Here is a 24101-nt window from a genome sequence, read left to right as displayed (position 1 = left end):
AAAGACAGTTCTAAAGGACAGTAAGTTCAAATTATTTGCATATTATATATGAAAATGTTATCAATATGATTGTCAGTATTACTTGGGTAGTTTGAAAGAAAGGCTTGGGCTGAGCTATATGTAATGGAGTAATTCTAAAAAAAATTCTATGTGTAATGGAGTAATTCTAAAAAAATTCTAATAAAAAAGATTAAAAAGGAGTAATTATCTCCTACATATGAGGCATAAAAGGAAGAATTAGTAAAGAAGAATGGTGGTGTACAGGATGGAAGGTTATGTTGGAATTTTATTCTCATCAGGAATGGTTAAAAGAAGTAACAACATACTTTACTAGAAAGAGATAAAAGTCTTCTACATTCAGAAATAAATAAGAAGGCAAGAGAATAGGGTGGGAAAAGAGGACAAAGAAGAGACTTTTAGAGAGGCGGGTAAGTTAAGGAAGAAGAGGGCAAGATAGTGGATAGAAGTACAAAAGTGAGAAAAGATAGGGTAAATAGGGTGAGAAGGGTGTTCAGTAACCAATGAAAAAAGGGAAATATACAAGTAATTATGAATGAGAATATGAATGGCATGAATTCACCCTGTGGAAATGGATAGCAGATTAAAATTTTGAATTAGAAAATTTGCTGTTTTTAGGAAGCACACATAAAAATAAGATATATATGAGATGGAGTGATGAGCTAGAGTCAAATTTATTATGTAAAAAGTCATATTAATCATGGTTTCAGACATTTTAGCTAAAGCTAAAATAGACTTAAAAATAAAAATAGGGAAACTACACAGTGTCAATATTATTCCATATTATTTTAGGCTATTTTAAATAATTAGGTAGAGAGTATAAAATACCTGAGATTACACCTGTTAAAACAAATACAAAAGTTATAGAAACATAAACATAAGGTATAACAAAGTATTATTTGGGAATAAAGTCAAACTAATTTTACCCAACTAATCTATTTATTCAATGACATCCCAATTAAACTACTAAAAATATTTTACTATATTAGAAAAAATACTAGCAAAGTTAATTTGGAAGAACAAAAGTTTAGTAATTTCAAAGAAACCAGAAGGAAAAGATGCAAAAGAAGGAGAACCAGCACTATCAGGCCTAACATAATATGTGACAAAAGCATTGTTGAAGCGTGAAATGGAAAATTTATATTAAGTTAAAATTCTCTTGCTTAAAATAAAAGCAATGTAATCAAGAATAGAAGGAATGAGAAAATTGGGGTTAGGAGGAAACCTTCATGGTCAATCTCTCAGATAGTATGTGATTGTGTTAGAATACTGTGATGAAATGGGAAATGACAAGTTGTTTGATTTAGAAAAACAATGAGAGACTTGGACCTATGAGGGAAGATGCTGTCAACCTCCAGACAAAAAGATGACAAATGAAAGTTTTACATATATGTCTATGAGTATATGTATATATTGTATGTTTATATATAAAAACATATACATATAAACACATATACACACATATGTAGTGTCCAGACTAGCTCTATGGAGGATCTTGAGACCAGCCTTGGTCTTAGTGGAGGAGTGAAGTGGGCAGGAGATTCACAGGGAGGGTCAAAGATAGAGAGTCTTCTCAGCCCTAAATATCATTACAGCACTCTAAGTAAGCGTGAACTAGAAAACATTATCTCATCAATCACACTGTTCAAGGGTTAACTATAAGCATCTTGCTGTTGATATATAAATACATCTCTTTACTGTAAATATCTCTTGTTTCAAGTAGAACACAGGTGGTCATGCCCTCCTTGACTTCTCAGGAAAAGGTGAGAACACTAAAGAATGGTAATCACATCCTCCCTGACTTCTCAGGAAGGGATGTGGGCACCAAAGGGAAATGGGGAGCCAAACCAGATATTATTAGTGGGTTTCCTCTCTGCTGAAGGGTCTTATACCTTACTCAGAATTCCCCCACAATCTGTGGTCCTCTAAACACATACATACATATTTAATTGCAGCCATCTTAGGGAGAGGTGAGGTAGGGAGAGAAAAAATAAAGTAAAATATGCACAATATAGAACAACAACAACAACAACAAATGACAAGGAAATAAAGCTAGATAGCTTTGAAAACAATGTGGAGTGTGTATTTATTACACAGGGTATCTTGAAATGGAAATTTTTTTTATTGAATTCCCTCATGTTCTGCGTTGTACATAGACATATACTTTTCTCCCCCTTAGCCTGTTTTATATTTATGTTTAAAATGAATTTTTAAAAAATGAACTAGTCTTACATTCTTACTATAAATCCTCCCTTTTCATAATGTGTGATTATTGTGATATATTGCTATAATCTCCTTGCTAGTATTTTATTTAAAATTTTGGCATCAATATTCATTAGAGAAATTTATCTGTAGTTCTCTTTGATTTTCCTCTTTCTGGTTTAGGTATCAGCACCATACTTGTGTGGTAAAGGGAATTTCATTGGACTCAAAGCCTATTTTTCCAAAAAGTTTATATAGCATGACTATTAAACATCTTTTAAATGTTTGGCAAAATTGACTTGTGAATCTATTTGATCATAGGGTTTTTTCTTTAGAGAGCTCATTGATGGTATTTAATTTATTTTTTCTAAAATAGTACTATTTAAATATACTATTTCCTTTTCTGTTAATCTGGGTAATTCATATTTTATATTCATATTTTATAAATATTATATTTTTATAATATATATTTATAAAAATTTTATAAAAACATTTTTATATTTATATGCATCCATTTCACTTTCACTTAGATTGCTACATTAGCATATAATTTGGCAAAATAACTCTTAATAATTGCTTTTATATCATCTTCATTAATGGTCAATTCACCCTTTTCATTTTTGATACTGGTAATTTTTTTTTTTTACTTTTTAAATCAAATTAATCAATAGTTTATCTATTCATTTAATAAAACTAGTTTCTGATTTTATTTAATAGCCCAATAATTTTCTTATTTTCAATTATATTACTCTATTTTTAGATTTTCAGAATTTCTAAATTTAGTGTTTAATTAGAAATATTTGTTGTTTATTTATTTCAATTGTGTCCAACCCCTCATGATTTTTGGGGATTTTTTTTGGTACAGATACTGGAATTGTTTACTATTTCCTGCTCCATCTCATTTTGAAGATGAAGAAACTAAGGGAAGCAGGATTAAATGACTTGTTCAGGGTCATAGCTGATAAGTACCTGAGGTCAAATTTGAATTCAGGTCTTACTAGTGCTCTTCCTGATTTTGTGCCATCCATCTGGTGTTACAGTAGATAGCAATTGCCCTGGAGTCAGAAAATTTTTTTCCTCATGAATTCAAATTTAGTTTCGGGCACTTATTATCTTTGTGAAACTGTGCAAGTCACTTAACCCTCTTTGCCTATAAAATGACCACAAAAGAAAATGACAAACCACTCTAGTAGCCTTGCCAAGAAAAATCTAAATGGGGTCATAAAGGGGAATTTCTAATTCTTTTTCTACTTTTTAGTTGCATGCATAATACATTGATCCTCTGTATTTTGCTGATATAGGAATTAAGAGATATAAATTTTCCTCTAAGTATTGTTTTGGCTGCATATCATAAATTTTGGCATGTTGTCTAATTATTGATGAAATTATTGTTTCTATGATTTTTTTCATCTACTCATTCTTTAGTATTAGATTATTTAGTTTCTAATTAATTTTTAATCTATCTTTCCATGACTCTTTAATATGTAAATATATATATTTCTATGTACATATATATGTATATATATATACATATATATATTTGCATCATCATCTGAAAAGGATGCATTTAATATTTCTGCCTTTCTGAATTTGACTGTAAGGTATTAATGCTATAACACATAGTCAGTTTTTGTGTAGGTGTTGTTATTCCTTTTTATCCTCATTTACTTTAACCAAACATTTAACATATCCAACTTTTTTGAGATTTTATTCACCTCAACTTTCATGTTTATTTTGCAGTTATATTTATCTAGTACTGAAAAGGGGAAAGTTGAGGTCCCCCACTAGTATAAAATCACTATTTCCTCCTATAACTCATTTCTTTAGAAATATGAATATATACTGTTTGGTGTATATGTTTAGTGTTGCAATTATTTCATTGTCTATAATACCTTTTTCCAAGATATAATTTTCTCCTTTCTCTCATTAAATATTTTTTTTTTTTTTGCTTTTACTTTGTCTGAGATCATGATTGCTGTGCTTGTTCTGTGTATGTGTGTGTCTGTGTATATGTATGTGTGTTTTGCTTTAGATGAAACATTATATATTCTGCTTCAATCTTTTCCTTTTACTCTCTGCTGTTCTCTCTGCTTCTGTTTCTTGTAAACAACATATTGTAGGATTCTGGTTTTTAATCTATTCCGCTATATGCTTCTTTTCTCTCCCCCTTCAAAATTATGATTACCAACAATTTATTTCTCTCCATCTTTTCTCTTTTATTCTTCTCCCTCCTCAAAAGTATGTTTTACTTCTGACCACCACCTCTTTCAATATATTTTCATTTCTATCAATCCTCTCTTCACATAGTCCTTTCCCCCCACCCTTCCTTAAAGGTTAAGATAGATTTTCTATATCCAACTGAGGGCATGTTATTTCCTCTTTGAGCTAATTCTGATGAGAGCAAAGTTCAAATATTTTCTGCTCCCATTTTCCTGCCATTTAAAAATCTCTTCTTTTAGGGTTTCTTTTAAATGAGATAATTTCTCCCATTCATCCTGTTTCTTCTTCTCCCAGTGCATTCCTCATTGTTATTCCTTATATTATTTTGAAATCATCCCATCATAGTCAACTTACATCTATGTTCTCTGTCTCCTTATAACTGTTCTAAAAATGATAAAATTCATTCCTACATAGGAATGTAAATATTTTAAACTTATTGAATACCTTATGGTTTCTCTTTCATATTTATTTTTTAAGTTTTTCTTAATTCTTGTATTTGAAAGTCATATTTTCTATTCAGCTCAGTATTTACATCAAGTATACTTGAAAGTACTGTATTTCATTAAATGATCATTTCATCTCCTGAAAATTTATACTTGAGTTTGTTGAATAGGTGATTTTTTAATCTTCCTTTTAAAAGGAAGATAGCTATTATGAATGATAAACATACAACAAAGAGCCAAGATTTATAATAATAGCACCAGAAAAGCCATTGAACAGAATAAGAAACTTGCAAAAATCGCTAAATACAAATAAATGATTATAGTATATTAGAAGCAATAATAGCTTACATTTTAAGTTGTAAAGATGGAGTTTAGTCAAATAAGTCATTCCATTCTACCTCATTTAAAGTTGCTGGAGAGATGCTCTGATACCTTAACAAGATGAGAAGAGGTCTCAACTGATGAAATACATTAATTGTAGAAAGTCATTGGAAGAACTTACATGTTCAAACTGGCTGAAGAATATTCTTTCACTGCTTCTATGGAAGTTAAGCTAGTGGGTTTCTGAGTGTCTTTATCACATCTTCTGACCACCATATGAACTCCTGCCTTCTGTGAGTTCTTTATAATATAGTCTTTTAGGCAATCATGCATTTGACATTCAAACAACGTGGCCTGCACATTGGAGTTGCACTCTTTGCCTTAGAGTTTGAATGGTTGGCAATTCAGTTCTTTTCAGTTGATATTCAGAATGTTCCTATGAAAATTCAAGTGGAAGCAATTCAGTTTCCTGGTATGGCATTGACCAAGTTTTACAAGTCTATAATGATGAGGTCAACACAATGGCTCTGTAGACCTTCAGTTTGGTAAGCAGTCTAATACCTCTTCTCTCCCACATTTTCCTTCAACGCCTCCTAAACTCTGAAGCAGAACTGGCAACAAGTGTGTCAACCTAGTCATCAGGGATGTCTGTACATCCCTGGAAAGTATACTGCCACGGTGAGTGAACTTGCCTACAGCATTAAAAAATTCTCCATTTGCTGTAACTGATAATTTCACCTAAGGATGGTTTGGTGCTGACTGATGAAGAATCTATTTTCTTTGTGTTAATTGTTAGACCAAAATTTGCACAATCAACAGAGAATCCTTCTATACTAAGTTGCATCTCAGTATCAGAAGCTGCATTGAATGCATTATCATTTGCAAACAAAAATTGTGAATCAACTTTCCTTTTATTTTAGTTCTGGTTTGTAGCCTTTTCAAGTTAAATAATTTACAACCAATACAGTATCAAGTCTGATGCCATTTTCATTCTTCTTAGAGGCATTAGACAAAATCACTGAAAACATTATGTTTAAAAGCATGGAAGCAAGCATACAGCCCTACCTTCACTCCATTGGTGACTGGGAAAACTTGAAAGCATCATTCATTATTCAGAACCTATGAAAGTATGCCATCATGGAACTGTCTTATAACACTGATGAATTTCTTTGAACAATCAAATTTTGTCATAATTTCCCATAAACCCTTACAACTGACAGTATCAAAGGTTTAACAAAGTACATAACTTTGTTCTGCAATAAACACCATATCAAACACTCCTGCTTTTTCTAAAGCCACACTGGTTCTCAGGTAGATGACCATATATCAAATGAAGCATCAACCTATTGAGAATACTGGCAAGAATTTTGCCAGAAATGACTGAAAAGCCTTCCCCCTTTTCTCTCTCTCTCACCCTGTGATTATCACAGGACAAACTATTTTCTTTTTTTTTATAGGTGGATAATGTAAGTATCCTTGAACTCCTGGGAAATAACCTTGTCTTGCCTTATAACCTTGAAAATTTTAGATAATTATTTTTATGAGCAGATGACCCTCTGCTTTGTAAATTCAGGTGAAATTGAATTAGCACTTTGCCATGAATAAAAAAAAATCTGTTTTTGAGTTGAAAGTTTGACTAGAGAGGATTTGACTTAGCAATCTGAGGTATAGTCAGTGACTTCAGCTTTGGTTGATGATGTGCTATTGAGAGCCCTATGAAAGTGTTCACCCCAGCTCTCCAGGACCATGCCTTTAGCACTAATCAATATGGCACTAAGTAGTTGAGATGTACCATAACTTTTTGATCTATAAATAGTTTTCAGAACATCATGAAAATGCTTTGTATTGTTACTATCAACTTAAAGCCAAATTTTGTCTGCCTTATTAATCCAAGAATGCTTCATCTTTCTTAAATTTCTCTTGAACTTTGCTTTTGAAGGAGTTGAACTCTGCCTTCTTAAAGATAAATGAAGTATCCTACTAGTAATCCTGCTAGTGTAATTCACATTTTTCATTTAGCATTCTAAATTTTTCCTTTGTTTTTCATCAAACCAAGATTAATGTTTGTGAGTGTTCTCAGATGAGTAAATGCACTAAATCTCTGAAAACTACCCCGTCCTTTTCTGCAATATATGTTGATCCAGCTTTCCCCTCCAAGTCAGCAACAAACTTTGTGCACCCTGAGAAACTCCTGAGAACTTCTAGTAGTTGTCTTGCCTTGAGGCTGCTTCTTTTGTTGAATGCAAATATTTAGCCTGGAAAGGATAAATGTATGATTGGTCCAGAACTCTGTACCACATATCATGTTTGTAGCTCTCACATTCCGCCTGTCTCTTTTGATAATGAAATAGTTTATTAAATGCCAATGTTTGCTATGAGGATACATTTATGACGTTTTATTGACTTTAGCTAAATGGAAGACAGTGTTGAGATCATGGGTCACATAAATCTTCAATAGTAAGTGACTATTGCTATTCTTGTTTCTGACTCTTGTCCCTCCCATGGATTTTGCCATGTCTGTTAGTCTGTGCGTCTGTGCTTATTCTGGCATTGAAGTCATGCAGATTTCCAAACTTGCCCTTCTTTGGCACATTGAGGAGAGTCTCTAGGTCTTCATAAAATTTTCTTCTTTGCCTTTATCAGAGTTCATCATGGTGGGAACACAGACAATGATGATAGTTCCGATACTTGTCACAAGCCTGTCATTTATGGACTTGATTAGTTTTAATTGTGAAGCCTGTTCTAACTTCATTGTATTTTTCATCTTTGTGGCCATTCCAGATCCAGCTCTGACTTTGGTAAGCTGACTTTCATTTGCCAGTCTTTTTTCACTGGGGGCTGCTGAGTTCTCTTGCAACAAGAATGGTCTCATAGTAGAGAGCACAGTCCTGAAAATCTAGAGAAGAAAGTAGCAGAAAAGCAGAGGATGACCAACAGTGACAAAGATTTCAGAGAGGTTAAGGAGAATAAGAATTGAATAAAGACTATTGGATTTGTTAAGAATTAAGTATAAATAAGTAAATTTGATGAGAGTAGTTTTGGTGGAATGTTGAGCATGGAAACCAGATTGTAAGACACCAAGAAGAAAGTAAGAGGAAAAAAAGTAAAGGTGAGACAACCCTCTCAGGGAATTTAGACACAAACAGCAGAATAAGACAATAAAGGGGATGGAAAGAAAAAAATGAGGGTTTTTTAGAATGGAAGAATTATGAATATGCATATAGACAGTAGAGAACCCATAGACAGGAATAGATTGAAGATAAATCAGAGTAGAGATGACAGAGAAGATAATCTTGTGGAAGAGATGGAATGGGATGGGATTGCCTGTGTAGGTAGAGGGATTCATATTGATAAGGCCACTTCTTTGTGTGCAATGGGCTGAAGGAGGAGACAGGAATAGAAAGTATCAGAGTGATATGGGATGAGGAAGAAGGAAGAAAAGGGGAGAATTTAGTGAATGGCAAGCTTCTCAGTTGAGAGGGAAGGGAGAGAGGAGCCATGGCAGAGTATAAAGAGAAGACTGGAAAGAGCTCCCACATAGAGTAGGGATAGTGAGATCATAAAAGGAGTATAGAATTGTTGCCTAGCAGCAGTGAGGGTTCTTTTAGATAGGGAATCATAACTTCAGTGAACTCAAAATGGTTGGGTTTTTTCCATCTTTATTCAGCTGCTCATGTGTGAATAATTGAAAGCTGTGTGGATAGTGAAAATAATCTAAGGTGAAGGCTTGAGAAGGCACAATTGGTGATATGATAAGCACAAATGAGAACAGTTGCATATGAAATAACATATACAGTTTACTTTAAAATTGTATATATTAAATTTAACAAAGCAGTAACAAAATTCTATTTTTCTTTCACGCTGCACTTCTCTTTGCTTTTTTGTCCATATTTTAAAGTATTTTGAGTTCTTTCCCCTCTTTTTTGCATCTCTATTAATTCAATTAATAAGTATCTAACTGCCTATAATGTATTATCACTACCCAATAACTCACCTGCCTCTCACACTCCAAACAGAAGCTCTATCATATAACATATAATATATAAGTATAATCAAGCAGAATCCATTGGCCAGGTCAGAAAATTTATGTTTCATTCTTCTTGTTTAGAGCATGCTGTATCATCAGTATTTTGAAGTCATTGGCTACTGAATTTATTTTAGGTCTGTAGCTTTTAATTTTATTTATGGTCATCATGTAAATTTTTCTAGTTACATTAATTTTGCATATACCAAAAACATATGGATTTTCTAATTTCCTAAATTATTAATATTTTTCATTCATTAATATTCTATTAATATTCCAAAGCCTCCATTTTTAATTGATGGACACCTACCTACTTTGTTTCTTATAAGAAAAATATGCTGCTATAAGTAATTCTATTATATGGGTATTTCCATTGGGCCTTTGACATTTTTGGGTTATATATCCAGAGGAATCACACTGTGTCAAAAGTTGTATACAGTTTAATGATCTTCTGGGTAGAGTATTAAAATTTTCTAGAAAACCATTGGTTTAATTACTTATTTTATCAATAGCGCTAATATCAAAGTGGTTGTCTTTCTAAAAACTCTAAGAATTACCTTTTTCATCTTTTGTTGTCTTTTTATTTCTTATACATATGACATGGGAATTCACAGCTATTTTAATTTAGATTTATAATGCATATGTATACACACACACACATATATGTATAGATAGATAGATAGATATAGATATTTGGGACATTCTTTCATATAATTGTTGATTGCTTATAATCCTTAATTTGAAAACTTTTTTTTAATTTTATTTTTTATTATAGCTTTTTATATACAAAACATAGCTATGGGTAATTTTTCGACATTGACCCTTGCAAAAACTTCTGTTTCAACTTTTCCCCTCCTTCCTCCCACCCCTTCCCCTACATGGCAGGTAGTCCCATACATGTTAAATATGTTAAAGTATATGTTAAATACAATACATATTTATACAGTTATCTTGTTGCACAGGAAAAATCAGAGAAGGTAAAAATAACCTCAGAAGAAAAAAACAAATGCAAACAAACAGTAACAGAAAGAGTGGAAATATTATGTTGTAGTCCACACTCATTTCCCAGTGTTCTTTCTCTGGGTGTAGCTGGTTCTGTTCATTACAGATCAATTGAAACTGTTCATTACAGATCAATTGGAACTGATCCTCTCATTGTTGAAGAGAGCTACGTCCATCAGAACTGATCATCATATAGTATTGTTGTTGAAGTGTATAATGATCTCCTGGTTCTGCTCATTTCACTTAGCATCAGTTCATGTATGTCTCTCCAAGCCTCTCTGTATTCATCCTGCTGGTCATGTCTTATAGAACAATAATATTCCATAACATTCATATACCACAATTTATTCAGCCATTCTTTAATTAGGGGGCATCCCTTCAATTTCCAGTTTCTAGCCACTCTGAAAAGGGCTGCTACGAACATTTTTGCACATACAGGTCCCTTCCCTTTTTTAGTATTTCTTTGGGATATAAGCCCAATAGAAACACTGCTGAATCAAAGAGTATGCACAGTTTGATAACTTTTTTAGTATAGTTCCAAATTGCTCTCCAGAATGGTTGGATTTGTTCATAACTCCAACAACAATGCATCAATGTCCCAGTTTTCCAACATCCCTTCCAACATTCATCATTATCTTTTCCTGTCATCTTAGCCAATCTCACAGGAGTGTAGTGGTATCTCAGAGTTGTCTTAATTTGCATTTCTCTGATCAACAGTGATTTGGAATACATTTTCTTATGACTAGAAATAGTTTCAATTTTTTCATCCAAAAATTGTCTGTTCATATTCTTTGACCATTTATCCATTGGAGAATGGCTTAATTTCTTATAGAGCCAATTCTCTATATATTTTGGAGATGAGGCCTTTATCAGAACTTTTAGCTGTAAAAATGTTTTCCCAGTTTATTGCTTCCCTTCTAATCCTGTCCACATTAGTTTTATTTGTACAAAGGTTTTTAACTTAATTGAAATTTTCTATTTTGTAATCAATAATGATCTCTAGTTCTTCTTTGGTCATAAATCCCTTCCTCTTCCACAGGTCTGAGAGGTAAACTATCCTATGTTCTTCTAATTTATTTATAATCCCATTCCTTACACTTAGGTCATGAGTCCATTTTGATCTTATCTTGGTGTATGATGTTAAGTGTGGGTCAATGCCTAGTTTCTGCCATACTAATTTCCAATTTTCCCAGCAATTTTTGTCAAATACTGCATTCTTATCCCCAAAACTGGGGTCTTTGGGTTTGTCAAACACTAGATTGTTAAAGTTATTGGCTGTTTTGACCTTTGAACCTAACCTATTCCATTGATCAACTAGTCTATTTCTTAGCCAATACCAGATGATTTTAGTAACTGCTGCTTTATAATATAATTTTCGATCTGGTACAGCTAGGCCACCTTCATTTGATTTTTTTTTTCATTAATTCCCTTGAAATTCTTGACCTTTTCTTTTTCTATATGAACTTTGTTATTTTTTCTAGGTCATCAAAATAGTTTTTTGGGAGTCTGATTGGTATAGCACTAAATAAATAGATTAGTTTAAGTAGTATTTTTTTTTTTATTATATTCACTTGACCTATTCAGGAGCACTTAATATTTTTCCAATTGTTTAGATCTGACTTTAATTGTGTGGAAAGTGTGTTATAGTTTTGCTCATATAGTTCCTGACTTTCCCTTGGCAGATAGATTCCCAAATGTTTTATACTATCGACAGTTATTTTAAATGCAATTTCTCTTTGTATCTCTTGCTGTTGGATTTTGTTAGTGATGTATAAAAATGCTGAGGATTTACGTGGATTTATTTTGTATCCTGCAACTTCGCTAAAGTTGTGCATTATTTCTAATAGCTTTTTAGTAGAATTCCTGGGGTTCTCTAAGTATACCATCATATTATCTGCAACGAGTAATAATTTGGTTTCTTCATTACCTACTGTAATTCCTTTAATTTCTTTTTCATCTCTTATTGCAGAAGCTAGCATTTCTAATACAATATCAAATAGTAAAGGTAAAAGGGGGCAAGCTTGTTTCACTCCTGATTTTACTGGGAATGATTCCAGTTTATCACCATTACATGTGATACTTATTAATGATCTTAAATGCTATTGACTATTTTAAGGAAAAATCCATTTATTCCTACTCTCTAGTATTTTTAATAGGAATGGGTGTTGGATTTTATCAAATGCTTTTTCTGCATCTATTGAGATGATCATGTGGTTTTTTAAATTTGGTTATTGATAAAGTCAATTATGCTCATAGTTTCCCTAATATTGAACCAGCCCTGCATTCTTGGTATAAATCCTACTTGGTCATGGTGTATTATTCTGGAGATGCTTTTCTATAATCTTTTTGCTAAGATTTTATTTAAGATTTTTGCATCGATGTTCATTAGGAAGATTGGTCTATAATTTTCTATCTCTATTTTCATCCTACCTTGTTTAGGTATCAGTACTATGTCTGTGTCATAAAACCCATGTCAAAATGGGTTCATGATCTATGCATAATCTAGGAATTTGGTAGGACTTCTTCATTCACTATTTTTTCAAATATTTTATATAGCATTGGAGTTAATTGTTCTTTAAATGTTTGGTAGAATTCGCATATAAATCCATCTGGTCCTGGGGATTTTTTAAAGGGAGTTAATAGCTTGTTCTATTTCTTTTTCTAAAATGAGATTATTTAACCAATTTATTTCTTCCTCTGTTAATCTGGGTAACCTATATTTTTGAAGGTATTCATCAATTTCATTTAAGTTATCAAATTTATTGGGATAAAGTTGGGCAAAGTAACTAATTATTGCTCTGATTTCCTCTTCATTAATGGGAATTTCTCCCTTTTCATTCTAACAATTTGATTTTTCTCTTTCCTTTTTCTAATCAAATTTACCAAGGGTTTATCTGTTTTGTTGATTTTCATAAAACTTACTCTTAGTTTTATTAATAGTTTTTTTTTTTACTTTCAATTTTATTGATCTCTCCTCTTATTTTTAGAATTTAAAGTTTAGTGTTTGATTGGGGGTTTTTAATTTGCTCTTTTTCTAGCTTTTTTAGTTGTAAGCCTAATTCATTGATTTTCTCTTTATTTTATGCAAATAAACCTCTAGAGAGATAAAATTCCCCCGTATTACCGCCTTGACTGCATCCCACATATTTTGGTATGATGTTTCATATTGTTATTCTCTTGGGTGAAATTATTGTGTCTATGACTGTCTGTTTTACCCAATCATTCTTTAGGATGAGACAATTTCATTTCCAGTTACTTTTTGGTCTATTTTCCCCTGGCTTTTTATTGAATGTAATTTTTATTTCATCGTGATCTGAGAAGGATGCATTTACTTCTGGCCTTTCTGCATTTGAAGTTGAAGTCTTTCTGTCCTAATATATAGTCAGTTTTTGTATAGGTTCCATGAATTCCTGAGTAGAAAGTGTACTCCTGTTTCCATTTAGTTTTCTCCAAAGATCTATCATACCTAACTTTTCTAGTGTTCTATTTACCTCTTTAACTTCTTTCTTTTTATTTTGTGGTTTGATTTATCTAGTTCTGAGAGTGCAAGTTTGAGATCTCCCACTATTATAGTTTTGCTGTCTATTTCTTCTTGCAGCTCTCTTAACTTCTCCTTTAGGAATTTAGGTGCTAAACCACTTGGTGCATATATGTTCAGTAATTATATTGCTTCATTATCTATGCTACCCTTTAGCAAGATATAGTGCCCTCCCTTATCTTCCTTGATCTTATTAGATCAATTTTTGCTTTTGCCTGATCTGAGATCAGGATGGCTACCCCTACTTTTTTGGCTTCACCTGAAGCATAGTAGATTCTTTTGTTCCAGCCTTTTACCTTTATTCTGTCTATATCACCCCTGCTTCAAGTGTGTTTCCTATAAACAACATATTGTAGGATTCTGGCTTTTAATCCAGTCTGCTATCTACCTCCACTTTATGGTGGAGTTTACCCCATTCACATTTATGGTTAAAACTACTAATTCTGTATTTCCTACCATCTTATTATTCCCAAATTATGTGTTTCTCTTTTCTTTCCCCCTTGCCCCTCTACCCAGTATTAGACTTATGAGCACCACTTGCCTCCCTCTTTAGAATCCCTCCCTCCCCCTTGAAGTCCCTCCCCTTTTCTTTTTTTTTTTTTTTTTTTTTTTTTTTTACAGTTTCTGTATTCCTTTTTATTTACTCTAACCCTTCCCTTTTAGTTTTTCCCCTCCCACTTTTCAATGAAGTGGGAGAAGTTTTTATGTAAACCAAATATATTTAATATTTTGTCTTTGAGCCAAATCTGTTGAGAATTAAGATTCACACTATGCTCATTCCCCTTCCCTTTACTCCCTCAGATATAATAGGTTTCCTTTGCCTCTTCGTGAGATGTAGTTTCCCTCTTTTTACCTCCGCTTTCCCCTTTTCTGGTACGATTTCCTTTCCACCTCTAGTTCCTTTTTTATATTATATAACAGTAAAACCAAATTATACATGTACTCTTTATGTATACCCATAACAGAAATACAGTTCTCAAGAGTTCTTTTTACCTTTTTATGCTTCTCTTAAGTCCTATATTTGGAAGTCAATTTTTGTTTAGCTTTGGTTTTTTCATCAGGAATAAATAAAATTCACCTATTTCATTGAATGTCCATCTTCTTCCTTGGAGAAAAATGCTTAGTTTAGCTGGATAAATTATTCTTGGCTATCTATCAAGTTCTTTTGCCTTTCAGAATATCAAATTCCAGGCCCTTCAATCCTTCAATGTGGATGCTGCTAGGTCCTAAGTGATCCTTATTGTGGCGTCTATTTGAATTTTTTTTTTTCCTGGAGTATTGTTTTCTTGGTCTGATAGCTCTGGAATTTAGCAGCCATATTTCTTGCAGTTTTGATTTTGGGATCTCTTTCAGTAAGTGATCAATGAATTCTTTCAGTGACTATTTTGCCTTTTCTCCTAGATCTATTTTCCAGGTCTGTTGTTTTTCCAAATAGGTATTTAACATTTTTTTTTCTATTTTTTCATTTTTTGGTTTGCTTGACTGATTCTTGGTGTCTCCTTGAGTCATTCATTTCCATTTGTTCAAATCTGATTTTTAATGAATTATTTTCTTCATTTATTTATTTATTTTTATTTCTTTTTGTATTTGTCCATCTGAGTTTTTAAATGAGTTGTTTTGTTCTATGGAATTTATTCCATTTCACCAATTTTTTTAAAAGAATTATTTTGTTTTTCCAATTGACAAATTGTTTTCCTTGAAATTGTTTACCTTTTCCAATTCACAAATTTTGTTTTTCTGGGAGTTGTTTACCTTTTCCAATTTGCAAATTCTCTTTTTTCAGGGAGTTGATTTCTTTATCCACTCTACTTTTAAATGACTTATTCTGACCCTCTTGCAAAGTTTTCCTTTCCTCATTTTTCCTCTAGCGCTCTTTTAAGATCTAAATTTCTTCTGTGAGAGCCTTGTGTGATGGGGACCAGATCATATCCACCTTTGGATCTAGAGACAACCTGTTTTTAGTCTCCTCAGGGTTTGAAGTCTGCTCTCTTTCCATATAGAAGCTATTAATTTTTAGAGTGCATTTTGTTTTTTGCTCATTTTGAAAAAAAAAAAAAACCCACGGTCTGTTTATTGGGGGCAGCAGGGTATTTCCACACTGCCTCTACAGACTACAGGAAGTGGCAGTGAAGGGGCAATGGGACAGCACTCACTGGTTGAACTGGGACCTGTAATCAGGACCTGAAAGGCAGGTACTAGGTCTGGACTGGGACCAACTACTGTGGCTGTGTTTGGATCATGCTGTGTCACTCCAGCTGTTGGGTGCATGTGGCCAGGACCTTGGAAACTCCAGCCTTTCAGAGTTATAGTCTTCATCCCTTGTATTTGTAGCTTTTCTGCTAATCTACTGGCTTGCTGCCAGGGCAAAGTAGCTCACACTGTATAGAGTTCTCCCTGCAGATTTTCTGCCAGCAGAGACCACAACCTGCTCCTCCTCTCTGGTCTATTCAGTGTGAGCTGTTTCCCATGGCTCACTTGCTTACCTGAAGTCTGTGCCTGGCCTAACCCCATTCTATCCTTGTCCGCAAGGAAAAACAGACCTTTTCTAGAGAATTTCAAGACTATGTTTTGTTGTACTCCCAATATTCATGAGTTTAGACAATTAAGCACTAATTCTGAGGCTGAATATTGTTAAAATAGATTGGGGGAAAGGACAGTTTAGGAAGATGCGTCTGTTCTCTCCAACATCTTGGCTTCACCACCCCCCTATATCTTGAATAGTAAATCTTTGTAAGAAAGCACTATGAAATTTACTGCTCTATAAAGATATTTTTCCCAGCTAACTACTTCTTTTCTAATTTTGCTTTAATTTTGCTTTTGTAAAAGATATTGTCTAAGCAAAACCATTTTATTTTCTATGTTCATTTTGAAACCTCCATTTAATTAAAAATTTTCTTCTTAGTCATATTTGTGAAAGGTATTATATGAACTTTTATATTTTTTCATGTATTCATATGTTGCTTATTGTGATATATGATATAAACTCCTTGTTTAAACCTAATTTCTGCCAGGATATTATTCTGTTTTCCCCACAGTTTTTATCAAATAGAGAATCCTTACCCCCGTGGTTGGAATTCTTGAATTAAAAAAAAACAAAAAACCCTGTTACCATATTCAATTGCTTCTGTATTTGTTGACTTATTCTATTTCATTGATTAACTTCTCTTTCAAAATAGTACCAAATATCTTTGATCATTATTACTTTCTGATATTATAGCATTTATCTGATAACTTGTTCAGTTCTAATTTTTTTCATTATTTATCCTGAGATTATAAACTTTGTTTTTCCAGATAAATGTTATTTTGTCTACTTCTATAAAGTATCCATGTGGCTGTTTGTTTGGCATAGCAGTAATATTTGTGAACTATTTCAGATACAGTAACAGAATCACTAAAGATATTTCTATTCTATGCTTCTTTTATTTCTGTGGAGTGTTTTGTGATTGTATTCATACAAGTCCTGAGTTTGTATTGGTAAGTTGAGCTCAAATGTTTTATTTAACTTGTGGTTACTTTGAATGTGTCTTTTGGGGAGAAGAGGCAGTAATTGGGGTTAAGTGATTTGTTTAGGAACACACAGATAATAAAGTGTCAGGTATCTATCTGGCTTTGAACTCAGGTCCTCCTGACTTCAGAGTTGGTGTTCTATCCACTATACCAGCTAGCTGCCCCTGAATGTGTTTTGTTTTTTAATCTCAGTTTTCAATTCATAGTACCCTCATGTACTCCATGACTTGTAGTCATATTGGTGTTAATGAAATTCATCTTTCTTTCATAAAGGAGCTTGGGGTCATTAAAAGAACTATGAAAATCACTGAAATTTTGTCCCATTCAATTCTAGACAAATGCTATGTTCTTCTGCAGTTTCTTTCTAATGTAGAAGTTTGTGAACTCAATGAACAATTTGACAGAAAGTCATATGTTAGTGTTCTTTATCCACTTTTTCTCTTTGTAGATAAGATAAAATTTTTCTGAGTAATGATGGATCTCATATCCAAGGATTTAACACAATCAGTATAATGTCATTCACTAAAAAGTTAATAGTATACAATATAGAATCAAGAAATTTTATTGTTGGGAATTAAGTGATGTCAAAGTACAAATCATACAAATCATACTCTTGCCCTGTTGCCAACTGGCTTTGTCTACAACATCCCCAAAAAGTGATAAGGTGACCTCTGTGAGGAACACACTACCTCATAATGCAGTCCATTCTATTTTTAGAGAACTCAAATTCTTAAGATATTTTTCTTGATATCAGACCTAATTTTGCCTCCTTGCAACTTTCTACCCATCCCTCCTAGTTCTTTAGCCTCAAAGAAAACAGGTCTAATGAAAATTCACGACAGTTCACCAGATACTTGCCCATCAATCACCTAGACTCTGAGACTTCCCTTTTTCAAAGAGAACAAAAAAGTTTTTTGTTTTTTTTTTTAAATTTGTTTAATCCTCTTCTCAAATGTTCATAGGCACTATTTGCATTCTTAGCTCATTCTGGTCTGATTAATCACAGTCAGAACTAACTTGACTCTTATGTAGTGATGTCATTTTGGTCCTCTTCAAGAACAAAGAACAATAAGCAACTAACTTATTTTATTCTGGGCTTAAATATGCAAAAGGAACATTTTTAAAATACAACAGAACACAAAATTTTGCAAACTGAGTATGAAACAAGGCATATACATGTTAAGTTTTTATTTTTTTTAATTTACAATAAATTCTGTGCTTCTTGTCTGCTTTTTATTTAAACTTATTTTTGTCCTTTTCTCTGCATTTAAAACTTGTTCAAATAATACTCTTCTTTTTGGTATCATTTTTGTTAACTTTCCTTTATCTCTGCTATCCTGTTTGTGCCCCTAATTAAAAACAGAGAAGAAAAAAAAAACTTGAAAGGTATATGTTAAGCAAAATGGATCCACATAGTGACCTTCTCCAAAAATGTATCTCTTCATATTGATTCCATTACCTCTATATAATGATGTCCATAACCATATTTTGTTATTAGATCCTCAAGAGACATAGTTGCTCATTTTATTGATTGTAGCTTTTAAATCTTTAAAAGTGTTTTTTTTTTTTTTGGTAAAAACTATTGTTCTTGTAAATATTGTTCTATCCATTCTGATTCCTTCATTCTACTTCATTTCACATTACCCAAGATTCTTTGAAGTAATTTCTCATTTCTTCCTAGGTTTCTCTTAATTCTAATTATATATATTTCTTTAAAAAATTTTTTTTCAACAAGTATATTTCAAAATTCTGACATAACTGAAATTTTAATCAAAAAATCTTTGAAAATATGCTATTTCAATAAATATCCATTTCTTTTCCCTGTAGAATGATACACAACACTTTGCAAAGTGAACTTTTCTTGGTTGTAAATTGAAATCTTTTGCCTATTAGAATACTATATTCCAAAATCTCTTTTATTATTATCAGATGATTCTAGATCTTAAATGATCCTGTTTTCTTAATACTTCAATGACTTATTCCTGGATGCTTGCAGTATTTTTTCTTTTGATATGGGGAGCTCTGGATTTGAGGTATACCATTCATTTGTGGGACTTGTTTTGTTATCAGATTAGGTCATCAGTTAATTCTGCTTAACTTCATTTTTGCCTTTTGGTTCTACTACATATGATCAGTTTTTACTTGTGATTTCTTGAAATATAATCTCCAAGCTTTCTTAAAAATTATAATTGCCAAAGAGACCAGATTTGAACTCCTATCTTGCTGGCTTCAAGGCTGGTGCTCTATCCACAATTATTAATTTATCTCTTACTAATCTATTTTGTGTCAATAGTTCTTGATATTTTCCATCTTTTGTTATTAATTCTTGCTATCTCATGTACTCATTTGATTAAAGTTTACCTCTTCCAAGATTTTGTTCTTTTTTGTTGGCACTTGCTTTATATCTTCTAGGTATTTGTACAATCCTTATAGAAATCTAGAGACAGTCAAGTATCTGTTGCATTTGTTTTGGGATTAATTCTTTTTTTGGAAGTTATGTGATCACATTTGGTTTTCGTGAAGGTGTCCTCTTTATGCCTCTGAATCTAGAATTTTGAGGCAATAAGTGTCTCACATACTTCTCTATTCATTTTGGGAATCTGCCAACTTAGTGGTCTTCAGTGGTATTGGCCTGTCATGTCCCTTTCCTATTCCTATTGACCACGGTCTTCAGGCTGACTTTCAAAATTTGTGTATTTTTTTTTTTTAAAAAGATGATTAAATATGTATTTTTCTTCAAGTTACCACCTCTCCACTGAAAAAAATGAAAACGATCATTTTAACGAATGTCAAGCAAAACAAAATATTCATTTTGAACATGTCAAAAAACGTGTTTCATTCTGTGTATCTGGACAGCTAGGAGATATAGTGATAAAATTCTAGGCCTAGAATCAGTAGGACCTGAGTTCAAATCCAACCTCCTTAGACATTTACCAGCTGTGAGACTTTAGGCAAGTCAACTAGTCCTGTTTGCATCAGTTTCCTTACCTGAAAAATGAGCTGGAATGGCTAATCTCTCTAGGATTTTGCTAAGAAAACCCCAAATAGAATCACAAGTCAGATGTGACTGAAAAATAACTGAACAAACTCTATATATTTAGTCCATTCTCTATTAGAACTTTATCAGTGATGCTCTGGAATCATGGCTGATGATTATTAAGATCAGAAATCTTATGTCTTTCAAAATTATTACATTTTATAATTTCTTTTTTAACAATACTAAATATTCCAATTCTGGAGGACTTTTGTGCAGTTATTGAGTTGGAAGAAGCCAATTTTACAGTGAAACTACAAATTCTCTTTATCAATTTCTTGATAATTATTTTATTTTGTGTGAATTTCAAATTTTTTGAGTGAATTAGGTATTGGGATGCTGAGGGCAGAGAGGGGTCTTCTCCATTTAAGGCAGCCCTTAGACCAGTTATTTGAAAATGTAATAAGAGTGCTCTAGAGCAACTTTCCAAACTTTCTCATTTTTTATTTTTGTTTTTATTTTTTTGTTGAGGCAATTGGGGTTAAGTGATTTTGCCCAGGGTCACACACCTAGGCAGTGTTAAGTGTCTGAGGTCACATTTGAACTCAGGTCCTCTTGACTTCAGGGCTGATGTTCTATCCTCTGCATCACCTAGCTGCTCCCAGATTAAGTATTTAAAACCATTATCATAGTGTTAGTATAGCTTTCCTTTAAGAATTGTCCAATAATAAGCCTGAAAATATGGTATCATAAAGTAGAAACTATTGTATAGAGAAGAGCAATAAATCTTTGTTTATTCTCATAAAACTTCAATCCCTTCATGTATATATAGAGCGGAGAATATGGATGGGCTTGTATTTTATTAATTTCTTAAAATATGAATGTCCTAATTTTGTCTTTCAGATTTCTCTTATTGAACCAGGAAACTATTGTCCTGCCACTAACATTTTGAAAGTACAGAGTGTGGAAAAATACTGGAATACATTTGATGAAGAAACTAAAGCAAGCTATAGTAAAGAATACCTACAATTATTTTTTAACAGAGTGAATGAAACATTAAAAAATGGAAAGCCTGACTCAAAAGAAGTTATTGATGCTATAATCGATGCTTTAATGAGTCAACAGCCAAAATCAAGATATTTGGTTGCTACTTTTAAGGAAAAATGTCGTGTTTATGCTTATTACTATTTACCAGCATCTCTAATGGATTCATTTCTTTGCGTCAAAGGAGCCTGAAATAACAAAATTTAAAAATACTATGGCAAGTCTATGATTCACTTATCAGAAACAGAAAAACATCCCCCAAAGTCATATTGAATAGAATTTTAAGAACCAGGATGCTTGAAAATATAGTTTTAAATTATTAAATTATTAAAGCCACTAAAATTAAAATATAATTTACAGCCAAAACATCAATTTTGTACACCTTTGGAAAACATGAACATATGACCACATCTTCAATTAAAATAAATGAATTTTGAATATACTAAATAATTATCTGATCCTTTTTAATGCAGGTTAAATATGCCAATTAACTTCAGTCAATATATGATATGAACTACTCCCCTCTACCATTTTAACGGTTGTTCCTCTCTGAACCTTGTCTATCTTATCAATATCCCTCCTAAAACATTATTCTTAGAATAGGACTTATGGGACAGAATATAGTAGGGCATTATCATCTGAAATGTTCCTGGAAGGTATGCTTTTCTTAGAGTGGCCAAAGATTGCAGTAGCTTTCAGAGCCTTTATAAGGAAGTGGTAGTCCACTAAAATTCCTAGATATTTTCTATATAACTCCTAACTCTACAGTTCCCTCCCCCAGTTCAAACCAGAACTTTTAAAGTTGCTTTGTTGAACTTAAGTACAAAATTTAACATTGTCATTCCTATTGAATTATTCAGCACAGTTTTCTAGATTCTTAACAGTGATATGATCCTTCTAATTCCTTTTAGTCCACCCCCCATTAATAGATGAGGAAACTGAGCCTGAAAGAGGTTGTTGACTTGTTCATTTTAAAATGAGTTTACTAGGGGTTTGTTTTTTGTTTAGTTTGGGTGTGTTGTTATGACCATAGTGTAGACCAGCAATTCTTAATTTTTTTTATACTTTGGACTTCTTTGACAGTCTTGTGAATAAATGTGAAGACATTTATTTACTAATATTTGGAAATACTCATTTTTTAGAGCAAGAGTTCTTAACCTGCAGACTGTAAATTTGGTTTTGTGTGTGTGTGTGTGTGTGTGTGTGTGTGTGTGTGTGTGTGTTAATGTTTTATTTTTCCTAGTTGTCCAGTTTAACATTCACTTTATTTTTTAAAAAAATTTTTAAATAACTTTTTATTGACAGAACCCATGCCAGGATAATTTTTTACAACATTATCCCTTGCACTCACTTCTGTTCCAAATTTTCCTCTCCCTCTCTCTACCCCCTCCCCCAGATGGCAAGCAGTCCTATATATGTTAAATATTAACATTCACTTTAAAAAATTTTCAATTCAAAGTTCTCTTTCTCCTTTCTTCTTTCCTTTCTCCCTAATATTGGTAAGCAATTTGATATGGGTTTTATATATGTAATTATGCAAAATATATTGCAAACTTATTTTCTAAAAATATTTTGAAATCTATATTTTAATATAATTGGTTTTCTTTCTAGTCCTAGGTATTTTATTTTATGCACTTAAAAATATTATTCTGAGAGGGAATGTACAGGTTTCAACATTACACTGTTAAAAGCATCCTAGAAATAGAAAAGGTTAAGAATCTGAGTTAATTATTAATGAATATGAAGATACAATTTCTATTTTTTCCATCCAAGTTCATGGACCTCTTGAAATTTATCCATAGACATTTCTAGAGATCCCCTGAGCCCAATCTCCCCTAGAGGAACCTCTGCCCAAAACTATTTCTTTAGTGTGAGAAATTTCTGTATGTGAACATTTCCCTCATAACTCTCCTTTAGCTAATATCTTTAGCGAAGCAATGTGCATTGAAATCACAAAAGAAGCTAGGTGATACCATAAATAGAGTGCTGGGCCAGGAGTCAGTGAGACCTGAATTCAAATCCAGTCTCAGACATTTACAAACTGTGTGATCCTGAGCAAATCTTTTGTTTGTGATAATTTCCTCAGCTATAAAATGGGGATAATAATAGGATTGTTGTGATGATTACAAAATAAAATTCATGAAGCGTTTAGCATAGTGCCTGGTTAACATAGTAGACACTATATAAATAAATGCTAGCTATTTTATTATTATTATGTTTATTCTGCAAGAGAATTCCATAGTCAGTCTTCTGCTTTCGATATAGAATCTCCATGCAGTGAGATGGAAAATGAATTGTTTACTTGCAATACACACGCACAACACACACACTATTAAATCAAGGGAATAGCAGTCCTGACTGGTGATGGTTCTGGGTTTTGGGTTCAGTAACTGATAAGTCATACTAGGTATCTACTAGAAGAGATGAAGGTCCAAATGAATCTCTTCTGTTGTCTTCTTCAGAGATTCCTGCAGAATTGCAAAGCCTGGCCTGATTGATACATAGATTTATTCCTTTTGAGTCAGAGCTCAGGTTCAGTGATCAGGAGCAGGTTCATGTCAAATTGGATGGTGCCCAGGGAAGTAATTTCTTGATTCCCAATTGGTTTAAGAACATCTCTAACTCTTGGTGCTCACTCAGGAGTCATTTCTAGGTTGTAATTGAACAAGCGGGCTTTAGCAGAAGGGAATATATATGTCTTCCAGTCAATACAGAAGGCAATATCCTTCCTTATTATGCAATACTGAGCAATAGAGTGCATTCCCAATCAGTGGACCTTCAAAACAACTGGAGAAATGGGTAAGCAAG

The 24101-nt window shown here is 32.7% G+C and overlaps 1 protein-coding gene across 1 annotated transcript in view; it reads left to right on the top strand.

Moving 5' to 3' along the window:
* Positions 1–21485, top strand: part of LOC127546513 (short-chain dehydrogenase/reductase family 9C member 7-like) — a 49773-nt gene extending 28288 nt beyond the window's left edge. The window contains exon 4 of the mRNA XM_051973585.1: positions 21153–21485. Coding sequence (XP_051829545.1) covers positions 21153–21485 — 333 coding nt within the window. The remainder of the gene's footprint in view (positions 1–21152) is intronic.
* The last annotated feature ends 2616 nt before the right edge of the window (positions 21486–24101 follow it).

The sequence above is a fragment of the Antechinus flavipes genome, chromosome 2, assembly GCF_016432865.1.
Source record: "Antechinus flavipes isolate AdamAnt ecotype Samford, QLD, Australia chromosome 2, AdamAnt_v2, whole genome shotgun sequence".
NCBI classification, from domain to species: domain Eukaryota; kingdom Metazoa; phylum Chordata; class Mammalia; order Dasyuromorphia; family Dasyuridae; genus Antechinus; species Antechinus flavipes.
Note: the sequence above shows the minus strand (reverse complement) of the source record. Positions and strands in the feature narration are given on the sequence as shown.